Here is a 16,616-nt window from a genome sequence, read left to right as displayed (position 1 = left end):
ATGCTCACTGAGTCTGTACATAGTCAAAGCATTCCTTAAGTTTGGGTCTGTCACAGTGGTCAGTTTTTCTGCCACTGGGTACTCTCTGTTTAGGGTTAAATAGCATTCTAGTTTGCTCTGTTCTTTTGTTAATTCTTTCCAATGTGTCAAGTAATTCTCTTGTTGTTTTCTCATGATTTGGTTGGGTCTAATTTTGTTGCTGTCCTGGGGCTCTATGGGGTCTGTTTGTGTTTATAAGCAGAGCCCCAGGACCAGCTTGTTTAGGGGACTCTTCTCCAGGTTCATCTCTCTGTAGATGATGTCTTTTTCATGGAAGGTTTAGGAATCGCTTCTTTTTAGGTGGTTGTAGAATTGAATGGCTCTTTTCTGGATTTTGATAAGTAGAGGGTATCTGCCCAATTCTGCTCTGCATGCATTATTTGGTGTTTTACATTGTACACAGAGGATATTTTTGCAGAATTCTGCATGCAGAGTCTAAATTTGGTGTTTGTCCCATTTTGTGAATTCTTGGTTTGAGAGCGGACCGCAGACCTCACAACCATAAAGGGTTCTATAACTGATTCATGTATTTTTAGCCAGATCCTAATTGGTATCTCTCACACTACCTCTCTCACTCGCTCTCTCTCTCTCACACTACCTCTCTCACTCGCTCTCTCTCTCTCACACTACCTCTCTCTCTCACACACACACACACACACACACACTACCTCTCTCTCTCTCACACTACCTCTTTCTCTTCTCTTTCTTTTTATTACTCCATCCTTCCTCTAGTTCACCATCATGCCCCGTTTCTTTTGTTCTTTATCTTCCTCTTCTCTTTTCTCTGTCATTTTTAACACACTCCTTCTTTCTTCACCGTTGTTTGTTTGTAATAATTGACACTGTTTCCTCTCTCCCTCCCTCCTTCAGGGACTGCCTGGCGTTCTGTACAGAGCCAGTGTTTGCCAGTCTGTCCAATGTGCTGGGTCAGTGGGACAACCTGCCCAGCCCCGTGCCCACAGACATCAAGGACTACAAGCTGTACGACGTGGAGACCAAGTATGGCCTGTTGCAGGTGAGACCCAATACACACACAGTCTTGTTGCTATGTATATTGCTTGGCAGATGTATGTTTCAAACCCAATATACCACCACACTCTTTTTCTTATTAAATTGTGTCTGTCCAGCGCATATTTTTGGATATTATTATGATGCACTCCCCTGCCAAGTCACACAGCTATTTTAAAGGGGCAATTCGCGATTGCTACATACATTTTTTTCTTCTTATAATCGATTATATCTACCCATTGTTTCTTGAAGAATATAACTTAAAATGCCTCATGAGTCTTTTCAACGTTACCCCATCAGACCCAAAGCTTGTTTTACTAATTTGTTTATTGATAAACCAACACTAGCCTTAAAACAGTTTAAACTATGATGTTGAATGTAATGGATGTCAGTTGCATCCATGCTCTGTCTAGTGAATTTGGAGTGTTAAACATTTTCCAGCCCCACACTTCGGCTTTTTTACCAAAACCATTGGCGGAGTTGCCTTGTTGTTGTTTTGAACTGCACAGGCCCTTAGAGAGGAATGCGTTGAAAAGTCTTTAAGTTAATATCACAGATTGTCTTTTGCTTCTTTGCTCACTGTCTTACCTGCTACTATTCTTTATCTGCTTCATGCCTCTTTCTTTTTTCTCTTTTCCTCTCTTTCTTTGTTTTGTTATATCCTCTCCCTGTGACTACTCTCATCTCTCTCTCTTCTCCCTCCCTCTCTCTCTCCCTCCTTCACATGTCCCTCCCTCAGATCTCGGAGGGCTTGTCATTCCTACACAGCGGGGTGAAGATGGTCCATGGGAACCTGTGTCTGGAGAACGTCATCCTCAACAAGAGCGGAGCCTGGAAGATCATGGGCTTTGACTTCAGCATCTCCTCCACCAACCCCTCCGATGCCGAGGTGAGACGCTCAGCGCATCTGCCTGTGTGTGTGTGGCCTGTGTGCACCTGTATGTATCTCTTCCTCTGTGTGTATCTGTATATATCCTTACATACCTGTCTCCACCTCCCTCCCTCCTTCCCCCAGCTCAAGTATTCCTGTAAGGAGTGGGAGCCCAACCTGCCGCCGCTCTGCCTCCCCAACCCAGAGTATCTGGCCCCCGAGTACATCCTGTCGGTGAGCTGCGACGCCGCCTCAGACATGTACTCGCTGGGCGTGGTGATGCACGCCGTCTTCAACGAGGGCAAGCCCGTGTTCCAGGTCAACAAGCACGACATCTTCAAGAGCTTCAGCCGACAGCTGGACCAGGTGAGGGGGRGGGGAGTGAGATGAAGGCTTGATGGCCAGAACATGTCCACGTGATTGCTAGTAAAAAATATACATCAAAGTAGTGAGTGCTGGRCCTCTTCATAAAGTTAGAGTTCTCTGGAGCGACAGCACCCAAGGACCTCATTCAGGCAGCAGACCTTAGTTAGAATGCATCACGTCTTATTTAGCATTTTGGGGAGAAAAGGACAGAGCGATATTAATGCCAAAGTGCACTGCAATATTTGTAATGCTTCATTGATTCCATACTTTTTGAATTAGTAGATCTCTCTCTCTCTCTCTCCCCCCCCCGTCTGTCCATAGCTCAGCAGACTGAGCCCCACCATGTTGAATAAGATTCCTGAGGAGGTGAGGGAGCACGTCAAGATGCTGCTGAGTGTCACGCCCAACGTCCGGCCTGATGCTGACCAGATGACCAAGGTCAGATCACCCCCCGTGTCACCAACTATGACCTTATGTCACTAATACAACAGGATACACATACGTTTTTACATATTAAAACATGCTCACCAAGTTAGCTAACTGATAAATATTAGAAATGCCTTTTAGATTTTCTGATTCATTAATAAAGCTAAACTTGAATGTGTGTCGTCGTGAATATGTTGTGTCGTTGAATAGTGTCGTCGGTTGAATATGTGTCGGTCGGTTGAATATGTGTCGTCGGTTGAATATGTGTCGTCGGTTGAATATGTGTCGTCGGTTGAATATGTGTCGTCGGTTGAATATGTGTCGTCGGTTGAATAGTGTCGTCGGTTGAATATGTGTCTCGGTTGAATATGTCGTCGTTGAATATGTCGTCGGTTGAATATGTGTCGTCGGTTGAAGCCCGTTTCAAGATCGTATTCCTAAAAAGTTATTTCAGAGAATTTAAGCAAGATGAAGTCATTGATCCTGCTTTATGACATACCACCCAGTTCAGTTGAATAATCCCTTCTCTTGCCTCTGGATACTTCAGATCCCCTTCTTTGATGACGTTGGGGCGGTGACGCTGGCCTACTTTGACTCCCTCTTCCAGAGGGACAACCTGCAGAAGTCCCAGTTCTACAAAAACCTGCCCAAGGTCTTGCCCAAGCTACCCAAGGTTAGTGTTGACTGTGTGTGTGTGTTGCTCTTACAGGTCATTTTAGTGTCCTAGTTGTACATTCCTACAGTAGAATGCTTCATCCTCAGTGGACCGGTAGTTTGGAACGTGGTCTTCAATAATCCAGTCAAATTGGGATTGGCCATTTTGCAAATATGTGCTCAAAGGTGACTTAATAAAAATGATTCTGATTAAAGCCACTATTCCTTACCCCTTTGCGTCCTGTCTCTTCCTCTACACCCCAGAGAGTGGTGGTGTATCGTATCCTCCCAGCCCTCACCTCAGAGTTTGTGAACCCAGACATGGTGCCGTTCGTCCTGCCCAATGTGCTGCTGATCGCAGAGGAGTGTACCAAGGACGAGTACGTCAGACTCATCCTGCCGGACCTCACCCCTGTGTTCAAGCAGCAGGAGCCTGTCCAGGTACACACACACACACACACACAGACGGACGGACGGACGGCTGCAAAGGACACACACATATAGTGTATCCCCATACCCAATTTTCAGGCCTACCTTCTATGTTTTCTTGATGTGTGTTACAGGGATGGCATGGTTAGATAACAGACTAGAGGATGCTATACGCTTTAGCTGGTGACAGGGCTGTATAGATCATACTGTTTCTCTCTCTTCTCCTTTCCACGCCTTCAGGCAAGCAATATGGTGAGTGGTCTTTGCTAAGCGTAGTTGCTAAGACTGTGTGTGTGTGTGACACTAATGCTTAAAAAAAGAGCTCACTTTATTCCTAGTTTCATTTCACTGGTAGTTACCCATCTCTCTTTTTATCTGTCACTCTCCCATCATTAAGCCTGGATGAACTGCGTTTAACCCTCTGTGTCTCTCAGATCCTGCTGATCTTCCTGCAAAAGATGGACCTGCTGCTGACCAAGACCCCACCGGAGGACATTAAGAACAGCGTTCTGCCCATGGTCTACAGAGCCCTGGAGGCCCCCTCCATCCAGATACAGGTACCAGGGACAAGCACGTCATGACTTTACAAAGGGTTTATTCCCCCGGCAGAAAGAGAAGTGCAATACTAATGAAATGAGGTTTAGGATTGAGGTTAAAGTTAGGTTTAGTTTGAGTGTGATTCAAGGTAAGTGTAAATTAGCATGCTGTCGTCCGTTGCCATACATTTTCTGCCCGTTAAAAATACACTGCCTTGATTTAATGCGTAATTTGTTGGCCAGGTACTGTACATTGTAAAAGACAGACATCTCTATTTACCTATCCAACTTGAGTGATTAGTGAAGGAAGTAAAGTGTAGGAGGATAACTGCAGCGTTACGACTAAACACTGATTGTGGTACAAGTTGCCCCTAACCACAGCTCTAGAATCCCATTGCCTGTCCCCAAATCCTAAACTAACCATTGAGAGGATAAGAAAACCTGACCCATTGAGAGGATAAGAAAAACCTGACCCATTGAGAGGATAAGAAAAACCTGACCCCTGCTCACATGGGAACCTGGGACATGGGAACCTCCATAGAGATTCTATAATACGCCTGACCGAGACAGACAATATTTTGCTGTTGCTATGATCCCAATGGTCCATTCGAGAGTTCTAGGCTATATGTGATTCTATGGAAACCCCTGCCGTTAAGTCATCAGCAATGCTGTGCCATATATTTGTGTGCCCCCCCAGGAGCTGTGTTTGAACATAATCCCTACCTTTGCCAACCTGATCGAGTATCCCTCCATGAAGAACGCACTCATCCCCCGCATCAAGTCTGCCTGTCTACAGACCTCCTCACTTGCAGTCAGTCTCTCGCTTTCATTTGACTCTTCTCTCTTTCTTTGTCTGTCGGTCTCTTCTCGGTCTCGCTCTCTCTCTGTTGATCAAATGCACATGGTTTGTTTTTTGACAGGTGACAGAAATATTCTGATTGTGTGTGCGTATGTTTGACCTGTGTGTGTAGGTGAGGGTGAACTCCCTGGTGTGCCTGGGGAAGATTCTGGAGTACCTGGACAAATGGTACGTCATTGACGAGATCCTTCCCTTCCTGCAACAGATCCCCTCCAGAGAACCAGCCGTACTCATGGGGGTTCTAGGTAACGGAACATCTAGAACGTCTAAGAATCTAGATGATAGTCCTAGGGATTGTTTGAAAAAAAGCAAACTAAGAAAAGATCTCTACAGAAAAATGATTAGTACTGTTGAAGAGTTCTATCTCATTTTAGAATCTCCTAGGATAAAATGAATCAACTCACCTAGGATAAAATGAGTCAAAACTCACCTAGGATGAAATGACAAATTGAAATGGTTAACACTTAAAAACATGATCTATCGCTTTAACAGTATTGCTGCTTTTTCTGTTGATTGTTGTGGTTCTGATCTATTGGTGGAATGGTTGTTTCCTCCCATAGGGATCTACAAGTGTACCTTCTCCCATAAGAAACTGGGCATCCCCAAAGAGCACCTAGCTGCCAAGAGTCTGCCTCACCTAGTCTCGCTCAGTATAGACAACAACCTCAACCTCAACCAGGTTGGTAGAGCACACACACACATACACACACACACACACACACACACACACAGAGGTTGTACCCCCACCCTCTCTCTGTGTGTTTCAGTTTAACTCCTTCATGGCTGTGATCAAAGACATGCTGACTCGTATGGAGGCAGAACACAAGACCAAACTGGAGCAGCTACACAGCATGCAGGAACAACAGAGGTATCAGTCAAATCATTCTCTCCCTCCTGTCTTCCTCTGACGTTGTAATGTTAGGTGCACCAGTACAGTGAAATGTCTTTCTTGCAGCTCTAACCCCAACAATGCAGTAATCAATAACAATGTTTTACTAAAAATCATCAAGGATGATGAATCCATAACAATGTTTTACTGAAAATAACAAGGTAGAACAATAACGCTTGAGATATATAAAAATAAGAACAACACGATAAAGTAAGTATGCATACTATATACAGGGTCGGTTCCAGTAGGGATACTGGATTGATAGAGGTAGATATGTATAGGGGTAAGGTTACTATATACAGGGTCAGTTCCAGTAGGGATACTGGATCGATAGTTAGATATATGTATAGGTTTGTGTATGTGTGTTGGAGTGTCAGTGGGGGTAGTGTGTAGAGCCCTGTGAGTGTGTATAGAGATGGTCAGACATTTGTATTTTATTCTCTATGCACACTCACAGGGCTCTACACACTATAATGTTTTAGACTTCTGTTCTTTCTGTATTTACTATCTTCCTACTTCTCCTTTTATTAGTCAACAATGACTCAGGAAAGATGTGATGCAAGTTAATGTTCAGAATCTGATTAGAAAGATGAGGGTTGAGTAATGTTTTATGTTTGTGCGAGCCAAATTCCCCTGAATGAAATAGTTTGAGCTATTCTGTCTGTCCTCAGGAGTATGAATATTAATACCAGTCAGACCAACCAATCGGAAGAGACGACGCGCACCCCCAGCCCTGGCAACCAGGTGAGAGGTAATTTCCTTGACAAAGAGGGGAGAGGCGATTGTCCAGATGAGGCAAATGCATGAAGGATTGATTAAATGAAGGCTTGATGTGTGATTTCATACACTTAAAAGGCCAAATGTATAATAAAAATGCATGTTGCCATGGGTTAGTGTTATGGGTTATTGAAACCGTTGTCTTTTTCCAGATTGATGATGTCTTTGGAGGGAGTTCTAGGAGTGCAGGGGTTAATGGGAAAGCGAACGGAAACTCGGCATCAGCTCCCCAACTCAACAGAGTACGTACTCTGCATCTTATTCAGTAGGCACAGACCGGAGCAAACGTATTGCAGTGGAAGTCTGTTAACGTTCCTGTTAAATTAGCTTGGGTGGTGCATGTTCTGTTTGACTCTCTTTTTGTGATTGAATGTTACCAAACCCATCTTATCTAGCCTAACCTTGTATAGCTGCTAGTGTATATTTCAGGGATAAGGGGTTATTATTAACGTTTTCTGTTCTTTCTCCCTTCCCCCCTGTCTCTCGCTCTGTCCTTCTCCTCTCTCTCTATAGATGTCTTTGACTCTGGAGGAGAAGCAGCGTTTAGCCAAGGAGCAGGAACAGGCAGCCAAACTAAGAAACCAGCCAGCACTAGCCCCCCAGAGTATCAAACCAGCTACTCCTTCTACCCAGGTAGAAGACATACACACACACACGCACACATACTCGCGTGAAAATMTATAGTTCCTTACTTGGTAGCCATCCATGGTTACACGTTTTGATGTCCTCATATAGAACAATCACAATATATCTGTATAATTTATTAGTTTGATGTTTTAGAGTGATGTAATCTACTTTAGTTTCCACTTCAAACCTGCCACCTATTTGTCATTGAGATGATAAGCTGATTTGACCTGATGTGTTTGGCAGGCCAAGGACCTGACCAGCTGCCTGCTGAACAATATGACATCCCTGGGCAGCCTGTCCCTCACCTCTCCCCCCAGACCAGGCCTCATCCAGGGCAGCACCATSTCAGCKTACCCCTCCACCACCCCCATGGGCTCTCTGGTCAGCAACGGCTACAACCCAACCATGGGCTTCCAGACAGGGGGTCTGGGCATGCGGCCCCCCGGCCCCGGCCTCTACGGAGGGATGGCCACCACCACCAGCACCCCTAACTTTGGTGCCCTGACCCACAACCAAGGGAGTACCAACACCCCTGACATGTCTGCCTTGGACTCCTTGTTCACTTCCAACAAGCCCAAAGTCAGCCTCAACCAAATGGCTCCTCCCAAGCCCACCCCTGAGACCACCGCCACCCCCTGGCTTAATCAGTTTGGTTCAGCCCAGCCCAGTCAGACTGCKCCGATGCAGGGCGCGCCATTAGCCATGGGAGGGMTGACCAGCGGGTTCGGYATGCAGGCCAACCCTTTCTTCAGCCCGCAYAACTTCTCTCAGCCCACMSCCGCTCCCGGAATGAACGCGGGTGGTGGGCTCAGACACAGTTCGTCCGTCAACAACGACCTGAAAGACCTATTTGGCTGAAAACAACTTTCCCCTCTTTTAATGACGACAGACTGATGAAAGGGGAGTTGGACTTTTGAACTGCAAACAAGAAGAACGAAAAATCCACTTTTTGGACCGACTGTGAAAATGATGATGAATCCACTTGATATTTGTTGCAATTTGTATTTTAATCTTCTGTGGTTTGGGTTGCAGTGTGGTTCTTCTAAGCTCCCATCGGACTGAACACTGAAGACTCAGCTTTTCAATCTGCACGCGGATTCCAAARCTTCTTGACTAGAGAGAGAGAGAAAAAGACACTTACGTTGTGTTCTGCTCTCAGTAATGTTTGTGGGGGTTTCATATCGTTTCTTACCTGAGACACTTTGGGGTGAAAGGTTTATTCTAGAATGCATATCTTCTCCATAATATCTGTTCTATGTGCTAGGATGAGCAGTGGCATGGAGACCAGTCCTTCTCAGTCCATTCCTTTTTAGCCCAGCGCCAACACATGTTATTCATGCTGCCCACCTCAGCAGCCTGCTTTATCATATCAGCGTGGTTCTTTTTAGTGGGGTCCTGTTGCTTTGAGGACGACAATCCAGAAGAGCTGTAGAATCGCCGGCTAAACCGCACGGGCGGAAAGGCCAAGTCTCCATGGAAACGGTCTCCGCAGTAACACCCCAGTCCATTTTGGGATTTTTAGTACCCATGCTTTCTGTTCTCTGCCTAGAATGAGATGAAGAATAAGGATTCAACAGTGATGTGTCAAGATTCTTACAGTATAAATGAATCCAACTGAAACGGGATGGAAGTGAAAATCTAATCGAAGTTTATTGGTTGCGTACACAGTTTAGCAGATGTTATAGTGGTTGTGGTGAAATGTTACGAGCACTTCTGCAGTTTCTACATCTGACCTAAAGAAAGGGTATTTTCTGAGACGAAATCCAATTCAACCAAGTTTGAAAAGGGAGGGGTTGATTGTGTTTAGGCAATTAGTCTGGTTAGGGATTGTTATCCACACAGAATCCTGTGCGTGCTGTGAGGGTGACGTTACATACGGCTACCTTCTTAATTGAAGTAACTCACCTGCATATGTACTGAATGGTTTGCTGTAAGTGAGTGATTGGCCGATATATACTGGGAATTGTGAATGAATGTGAAGTAGTACACACATGTGTGCATATTGAAATGTCAGCACAATCATAATTCATTTAGTTAGTTTGCCCTGTGTGTTCCTGTTTTGTAATACCCCCTCTGACTTCATCAATGTGTTCCCTTCATCATGTTACTGGCCTGACCAAGATGGGACACCACAAATGATTGTGATCCTGTTGAAATGTGGTGAATTTAGTAATTTAGTTTTATTCCATGCATCAAACCAGGCTGCTTTCAACAAAGCAAGCAGCCCGTGCATTTTAAGTTAATCGTTGGACATATCAAATGCAGTTTTTATTTTAAAAAACTCATATATATGAGTTGAGCACTTTTTCATTAAAGGGGACCTGTCCTAAATTGTTGATAAATAAATCGATTTAAAATGGGAGAGCTCTTAAAGGGGCCCTTGGATTGTTGTGCTCTTGTGATGATGAATGAGAGGCCTTAGAGGAGAGCTGTGTGCAGTAATAATCCTTGGGGGTGGAACTAAGTCTGGGGCTGCATCTCAATAGTCAAAAGTAGTCTCCTTTCCTCGTCCCCTTTGCGTATCTTCTTCCCTTCATCTGCACTGGTCTGAAATCCCAGGATAGGTGAAAGCCCTATGGGCCAAATGCGACAGGAGAGTGTCATCTCACCTATCCACCTGTTGCAGACTAGTGCAGGTGAAGGACGGAGATGAGAAAAGGACGCCATTGTAGACTTTTGAGACCAACCCCGTTGTGTGAATCCTCACTGAATGCTGTTTGCAGACTGGGGGACGTAGGTTTTGTTAACTGAACACATGCTAACTTATATTCACAGGTCTTTGTTGGATTTAAAAAAATAAATGTATGCCTACTGTAAACCGTGACTAGGTGAGCTGTCACTGAGTTGGCACAATGATAATGTCATGGGCTAGTGTATAACAAAAAGGTGGTCCTTCTGGGTTGTTAACCTCTTTCTATTGGACACAAGTGATGGAGATCTGTCGTGATTGGGCAAAGACCTCTCTGATGTCCATCGTTCACGAAAGGTAGCTGCAGTGTTCATGTGATTGTAACTATGACGACGGAAGCCTTTTTGAGGTCGAGAACTGGATTGCGTTTCCTGTCGTTGTGACTCGTGTGTTTGGACGCGAGGACAAAAGCCTATTCTTCTACAAGAGTTCTGATCCTTTGTATACTACTGCTGTCATATGTGTAGTGTGGCCTCTATGAACTATGTGTTGTCTGAGGTGGTTCAATGAAAATCTGTACATATATATGAAAATACACAATCTAATATTCTCTATGATGTCAGTGTATTTGAGTCTGAGATTTGAAGAGTAACTTTGAGTTCTGGAATAAGATGGCCTCAATCAGTAGATACTTGAAAATCACCTTTTATTCAAACTAAAGACAATGAAAACGTACATGCTAGAACATGCTCAAAAGGCTTCTTCCTTTTGTACCAGTGGCAGTGAGAGGGTTCTTTTTTACAGTTCCCATTTAAATAAAAGTATTGTGCAGATTGTCAGAAGCTACTTTTCTAATAATAGTATTGGTTTTTAAGTCTATGCACAATGTTGAGAAAATAACAGGAAATCCATGAATACATATGTAAACAAGTTTCATTTTTAGGAGGAAGTGGAATGGAAGGGGTTCTGTCTCAGTACCGGACAGGGACTTCGTCTTCACTGTGCACATGAAGAAATGGAGTTGAGAGGAAGCCACTTTAGACAATTGAGATGCACCCAGGGTACAGTGGAGGCTGGTGCGAGAAGCTATAGGAGGACAGGCTCATTGTAATGGCTGGAATGGAATAACAGAAACAGAGTGAAACGTTTCCATGTGTTTGTGTTTGATACTGTTCCATTTATTCCATTCCAGCCATTACAATGAGCCTGTCCTCCTATAGCTCCTCCCACCAGCCTCCACTGCCAGGGTATTGCACTTCGCCCCTGACAGAGGACAGTGTCGTGGGCAGTGATTAGTTCAGGCGTCGAACAGATCGGGTGGTCTGAGTGGACAGGTTTCTTTGGGTCAGGGCTGCGAAAGACAAATCAAACAACTGTTAGGTCATGACAATAATGTTCTCCAACACAGGAAACGCTTGGTTTGGAGTTTGGATTCATCAAATCAATTAAACTATTCCTCAACCTTCAACCAACTGCTATCCTTTACCCGTTAGGCACTTGTCAAACTCATTCCATGGAGGGCCGAGTCTCGGCGGGTTTTCGATCCTCCCTTGTACTTGACTGATGAATGAAGGTCATTGTTTAGTAAGGAACTCCCCTCACCTGGTGGTTTAGGTCTTAATTACAAGGAAAAACCAGCAGACACCAGGCCCTCCAGGGAAGGAGTTTGACACCCCTGCTATAGGCACTTGTTCTGTGAAGATTACATATTTACCTGAGAAGTTCAGTTGATAGCTGAATCTCCTGGTAGTGAAGTTCATAGTTCCATTTGGGTTCTGCTGGTACTGGGCTTCAATGTCCTGGCTGGATACACTGCAAGTGCCGCTTCTCTACAGGATTAAGTCGACACACACGCTGCTTGGTCATGTGTCTTTAATGTAGTAATATGAAGACTACTCTTATGGAGTCTGATGAGAGCGAGCAGTAAAACGGTTCATCTTACTTTGGCGAAGTCTTTCCAGCTTCCGTCCACGTCTTGAAACTGCCAACGGGACTGTAAACCCATTCCTCCACTGTGAGAGGAGGACGGGAATTAGACATAGAGTTTTCATTATTTGTCACATTGTACAGTTGTTACACATGGGTTCTCTCTAGCAGGTCAGAAAGGCCTTGACTAATGGCCAGCACTTCTTCCTGACTACATGACCAGACCAGGAAAAACTATTGGCCATAACCTATAGGGACAAGACTTTGGTCAGTAAAACTCCTTGCTCTAGGTTCCCAGCCTGTATTGTGCATACCTGCTTGTTTGTTGAGCTTCACATTGAGTTCTCCTCACAATTCTTTTGGTCCCGATGCGAACGTTGGTCTGACACATGCCTGGAAGAGACACAGAAAACTTCAGGAGTGTTCCTAGACAGGTCACGTTATGGTACACCAGTATTTAAGTCAGTCTGACCTGAGAAGTCGAGGGTGTAGGAATATCTCCCAGCTTTGAAGCGTATCTGTCCCTTAGGGTTCTTCTGGTAGCGTCTCTCAATCCCAGCACTCTCCAGTGAGCAACCCTGGAAAAAGCCACATATTATGTGCTGCTATACCATGACTGTCTCCCTCCCCCTTTCTCACCTTAATGAGGGCATATACAAAATACAATATGTCATGTAGTGTGCTATTTGCAAGGGTTCAAGGAATAAAATAATGTCCCACTCACTGGAGTCTGGTATTCTATCCACACTCCCTCCTCGCCCATGAATTCCCAGGTGTAGCCAGCAGAGGGCGGTGGTGAGGCAATTACGGTGGGGGCTGATTGGGCAATGGATAAGCTGCAAAAAAATAGTGAATTTACACTTCAGTGTTGCTGTGACAAGAAACTAGGTGTGAAACTATAGATGATCACACTTGCATATGTCAGGAAAGTATGTCAAGTTATCTTGACACTGAGTTGAGGTCAAAGGGGAAACCAATCACACTAGAGAAGCTGGAATTTTTTGTTATAAATAATGTATATTTAATGCTGTTATTATATTGTGGCTATTTTGTTTTGGTGTTTGTAACTTTTTCTGTATAGATTTGATGAAGATTTCTATTGAATAACACCTACAAGATTCCTATAGGCCAGTTTGTATACAGAAAGTCTGCATTCCAGGCTGACTACATTGCAGACGGCGGCCAGATCTCACAACGCCTGGATAGGTTTAAATAATCAGCTAAACACATCATATAATACAGCTGCCTGAGTGGTAGTCAATGATGCAATACAACGAATGCAATGAAGTTGACCTGGAACTTACCCATTCAAATAACTTTGGCAACACAACCATCACACAGGTTAAATTAATGAGGCAGGCGCCTAACGGTGTATATAGATGAGGCAGCATAATAAATGCTCTTCATCGTAGGTCCTAGGGGAAGAGGCTAGGGGCCAAAATACCTGCTGTTCATCGTAGGTCCTAGGTGAAGAGGCTAGGGGCCAAAATACCTGCTGTTCATCGTAGGCCCTATCCTAGGGGCCAAAATACCTGCTGTTCATCGTAGGCCCTAGGGGAAGAGGCTAGGGGCCAAAATACCTGCTGTTCACCGTAGCCCTATCTTAGGGCCAAAATACCCTGCTGTTCACCGTAGGCCCTATCCTAGGGGAAGAGGCTAGGGGCCAAAATACCTGCTGTTCACCGTAGGCCCTATCCTAGGGGCCAAAAACCTGCTGTTCACCGTAGCCTCATCCTAGGGGAAGAGGCAGGGGTCTAAATGGAATAAGGCTGTGGATGAAAACCTCATACCTGCCATTCCCTGAGACGATGGTTGAACTTTGGACGCCGCGGACGTTTCTCTGTACCCGGGTGGCTGAATTGGTCTGTGTCATAGCTGAAGAAGACATACATATGCTAAGAAAAACCTTGGTATTGTACGGAAAATGCTGTCTGGCAGGATATGCAAAGTATTGTCGATTGCTCTACAACAACAAAAAATAAGCTTAAAGCGGCAATCAGCATGAAACAATAACAAATCATTCTTCATGCCCTGTTTTGGTAAAACGGTAAGGGAGGAAGCTGGAGAAATGTAATCAATCTCAAATTCATAGAGCTATGATTGCAAGGACTGACCATCCATGATATCAAAAGTATAGTTTTAACCATGTTGAGAGGCTAATAAATGTTTGTTTATATTTACAAACACGGAGTAAAACAAGCTTGTATTTTGGGTTCTGATGGGGTATGACAGTTGAACTAAGCTCATAAGGCATTTATAAGTTATATTCTTCAGAGTCAATAGGTACATATCATTAAGTTAAAAAAGTGATGTAGCAACTGATCAATTCAATCCATAGTGCAGAAGACCTGCCTTGTAGCGCAGTTGACATTTAAAGGTAATTTACAATTGAGCCAAAATATGCAGCGTTACGTGAATGCAGTCTCCGCAAACGTGGTAACATTGCCTTTAAATGTCAATCGTGCTAAAGCGCAGATCTTCCACGCTATGGGTTGAATCAAACCCCAAATGCCAGATCTCAACCCTGGTGTTCCTCTTTATGCTACTGGCTACTTGCTCTGTCACATCACACTGTATGTGGTGGGATAGGGGTCAAATAGTACATAATTGGGAGGGATTATATTAATTTATAATAATAAACACTTGTTTTGTTGTTTTTCCGCTGCACGTTTCGAAACGTTTTGCTACAGCATGACCTAATGAATACGGCCCTGTGTGGAGTCTACCTGTGAAGTCTAACGTGTAGCTGTTGCTCCCACAGTGAAGTGGAAGGTCCCCTGAGGTCTGAGGATGTACTGTCGCCACATCACCACTACTGACTGAGGACGAGCCCTGACCTGGACCCTGGGGTCGGGAGAGGGAAGGGGAGGGGGGGAGGGGGGGGCAGAAAGAGAGAGAGAGAAATGAAATATGCAGGGAGAATTTCAGTTTTATTTAATAACAATTTAAAACGTTGTATTATAGGACTATTTGGGAACTTTCAAATTCACTCACCAAAGAACCGTATTCACGCCATATCAGAATGTCTTTTGAAATACCACCCGATGTCTTCACTTTGACCCTGAGGTAGGAACGTGAGTCGCCGTACACCCATGGCAGCATTTTGAGCCTCAATCTGATCAAAATCTATATAGACCTGCCTAGAATACACAGAGCAGAAAGGCTACACCACACAATCCACCTGTTTGTTCAAAAACAGTCAGAACTTAGGTTACTGAACTATTTATAACATATAACAAATTCAAACCTAGGATCTGATTATGTGTCTTAATTCTCTAAAATGCTTCCTCTCCTGTTACCTCCTTGAACCAATATTATCTATCAAGGAAAGGGACAAGGAATGAACACTATTCAAGACTATTGAGATGCAGCTTGTATAATAGAAATTGCTACTAAACGTCTACTGTATACTGACCCATGTGTGATGGGTAGATGTTCATTCCTTTGGCCCCAGGCTGGCAGTAGTGGGTCTCGATCACATGGTCATTGCCAATACTAAGCCATTCTGTCCTTATATACAGCTGCCACTCAAAGTGGCTCCCCCTGGCTGTCGAAATAGGAATGCTATAGCAAGTGTGCATCATCTGTTGAAGTTGCCCCTTTGCACTGATCTAAGGTCAGTTTCTGTAGTTCTTTCCTTTTAATTTACCTGAGGCAGATTGACTAGATGTGCTCTGTTCATAGTTCTCTTCCTCCTCCTCCTCCTCCTCCTCATATTCCTTCAATAAGGATTAGACCGGTAATAAACAAGTCTGAAACTATTTACTATAAATAATGTACATCTACAGAATGATATACCGGCAGGTCTATGGGCTCTTATTCATTGTTAAATACTTGATTTTCTGCTATGGCAGATTTATTGCTCAAGTAGTCAGCTGTGACATCAGCATTAGGCATTTGATAATCAAGTGTTTTGTGGGTGTGGGTTAATTGAAAAAGCCTAATGCAAACAATAATGCAACTGAGAAATGTTGACCTGTAATGCTCGTAAACTTACCAGATAACTATTGCCAAACCCACGTAATGACACTGTAAATAACAGATATTCAACGTAATGACACTGTAAATAACAGATATTCAACGTAATGACACTGTAAATAACAGATATTCAACGTAATCATTATAACAAAGTTAAAAATAATCTAGGCAATGATGAGCCGACTTGCTTGCTTTAGTACAAAAAACTCCCAAAAGATTAAATGCGTATTAAATCATGTATAGAAATGTTATTTGAAAGGCTAGTTATTTAAATATAAATATAATAGTCAAATGGTTGTATATAAAAAAACGTCTTACTTTTAGTTGAAAATATAGAGTGGAAGTTTCATTCGTCTTTACACATCAGTCAAGACTTTCTTTTGTATTGCTTTCACTTTCATTTCTTGAGCATTACGGGCGCGGCTCTGTTTCGCATAAGACATACCCTTTCAGATTGGAGAAAGATAAATAAAGATGAACAAAGGGTTGGTCTTAGTAGAACCAAGAACAATCATGCAAACTACCAGAACACAAAATAAAAGCATTCAAACATTTCAGATTTTATTCAGCTTTTAATCAAAACCTTATTACATGGAAACATA

The 16,616-nt window shown here is 43.7% G+C and overlaps 2 protein-coding genes across 3 annotated transcripts in view; one reads left to right on the top strand and one right to left on the bottom strand.

The window, feature by feature from the left end:
• Window positions 1-11,224, top strand: part of scyl2 (SCY1 like pseudokinase 2) — a 19,603-nt gene extending 8,379 nt beyond the window's left edge. The window contains exons 4-19 of one of the 2 annotated variants that reach the window (XM_024012845.2): window positions 910-1,054; window positions 1,787-1,936; window positions 2,063-2,284; window positions 2,606-2,722; window positions 3,258-3,383; window positions 3,629-3,805; window positions 4,034-4,045; window positions 4,228-4,350; window positions 5,027-5,140; window positions 5,301-5,433; window positions 5,749-5,867; window positions 5,956-6,056; window positions 6,749-6,821; window positions 7,007-7,096; window positions 7,368-7,487; window positions 7,725-11,224. In XM_024012845.2, the coding sequence (XP_023868613.1) occupies window positions 910-1,054; window positions 1,787-1,936; window positions 2,063-2,284; window positions 2,606-2,722; window positions 3,258-3,383; window positions 3,629-3,805; window positions 4,034-4,045; window positions 4,228-4,350; window positions 5,027-5,140; window positions 5,301-5,433; window positions 5,749-5,867; window positions 5,956-6,056; window positions 6,749-6,821; window positions 7,007-7,096; window positions 7,368-7,487; window positions 7,725-8,339 (2,437 nt within the window). In that variant the 3' untranslated portion in view covers window positions 8,340-11,224. The remainder of the gene's footprint in view (window positions 1-909; window positions 1,055-1,786; window positions 1,937-2,062; window positions 2,285-2,605; window positions 2,723-3,257; window positions 3,384-3,628; window positions 3,806-4,033; window positions 4,046-4,227; window positions 4,351-5,026; window positions 5,141-5,300; window positions 5,434-5,748; window positions 5,868-5,955; window positions 6,057-6,748; window positions 6,822-7,006; window positions 7,097-7,367; window positions 7,488-7,724) is intronic. The other variant, XM_024012852.2, reaches the window with a different exon arrangement.
• Window positions 10,800-16,384, bottom strand: si:ch211-244b2.3 (WWE domain-containing protein). The gene is made up of 12 exons (XM_024012833.2): window positions 16,333-16,384; window positions 16,034-16,065; window positions 15,452-15,583; window positions 15,031-15,177; window positions 14,763-14,880; window positions 13,827-13,911; window positions 12,761-12,872; window positions 12,509-12,614; window positions 12,351-12,429; window positions 12,053-12,122; window positions 11,825-11,939; window positions 10,800-11,461 (listed from the first exon to the last, which is right to left on the bottom strand). Exons 4-12 carry the CDS (start codon window positions 15,136-15,138, stop codon window positions 11,403-11,405), a joined length of 852 nt encoding a protein of 283 aa, XP_023868601.1. The 5' UTR covers window positions 15,139-15,177; window positions 15,452-15,583; window positions 16,034-16,065; window positions 16,333-16,384; the 3' UTR covers window positions 10,800-11,402.
• Between the last annotated feature and the right edge of the window lie 232 nt (window positions 16,385-16,616).

The sequence above is a fragment of the Salvelinus sp. IW2-2015 genome, linkage group LG3 (genome assembly GCF_002910315.2).
Source record: "Salvelinus sp. IW2-2015 linkage group LG3, ASM291031v2, whole genome shotgun sequence".
Taxonomy (NCBI): domain Eukaryota; kingdom Metazoa; phylum Chordata; class Actinopteri; order Salmoniformes; family Salmonidae; genus Salvelinus; species Salvelinus sp. IW2-2015.
The sequence above is the reverse complement of the archived record's forward strand: the minus strand, read 5'-3'. Positions and strand labels throughout refer to the sequence as shown.

Coding starts and splice junctions, on each gene's coding strand:
- si:ch211-244b2.3 (XM_024012833.2), bottom strand. CDS start 15,138: ATGCTGCCATGGGTGTACGGCGACTCACGTTCCTACCTCAGGGTCAAA. Junction 14,881..15,030: donor GGCGTGAATACGGTTCTTTG/GTGAGTGAATTT, acceptor TCCCGACCCCAG/GGTCCAGGTCAGGGCTCGTC. Junction 12,430..12,508: donor CTACACCCTCGACTTCTCAG/GTCAGACTGACT, acceptor TGTCTCTTCCAG/GCATGTGTCAGACCAACGTT.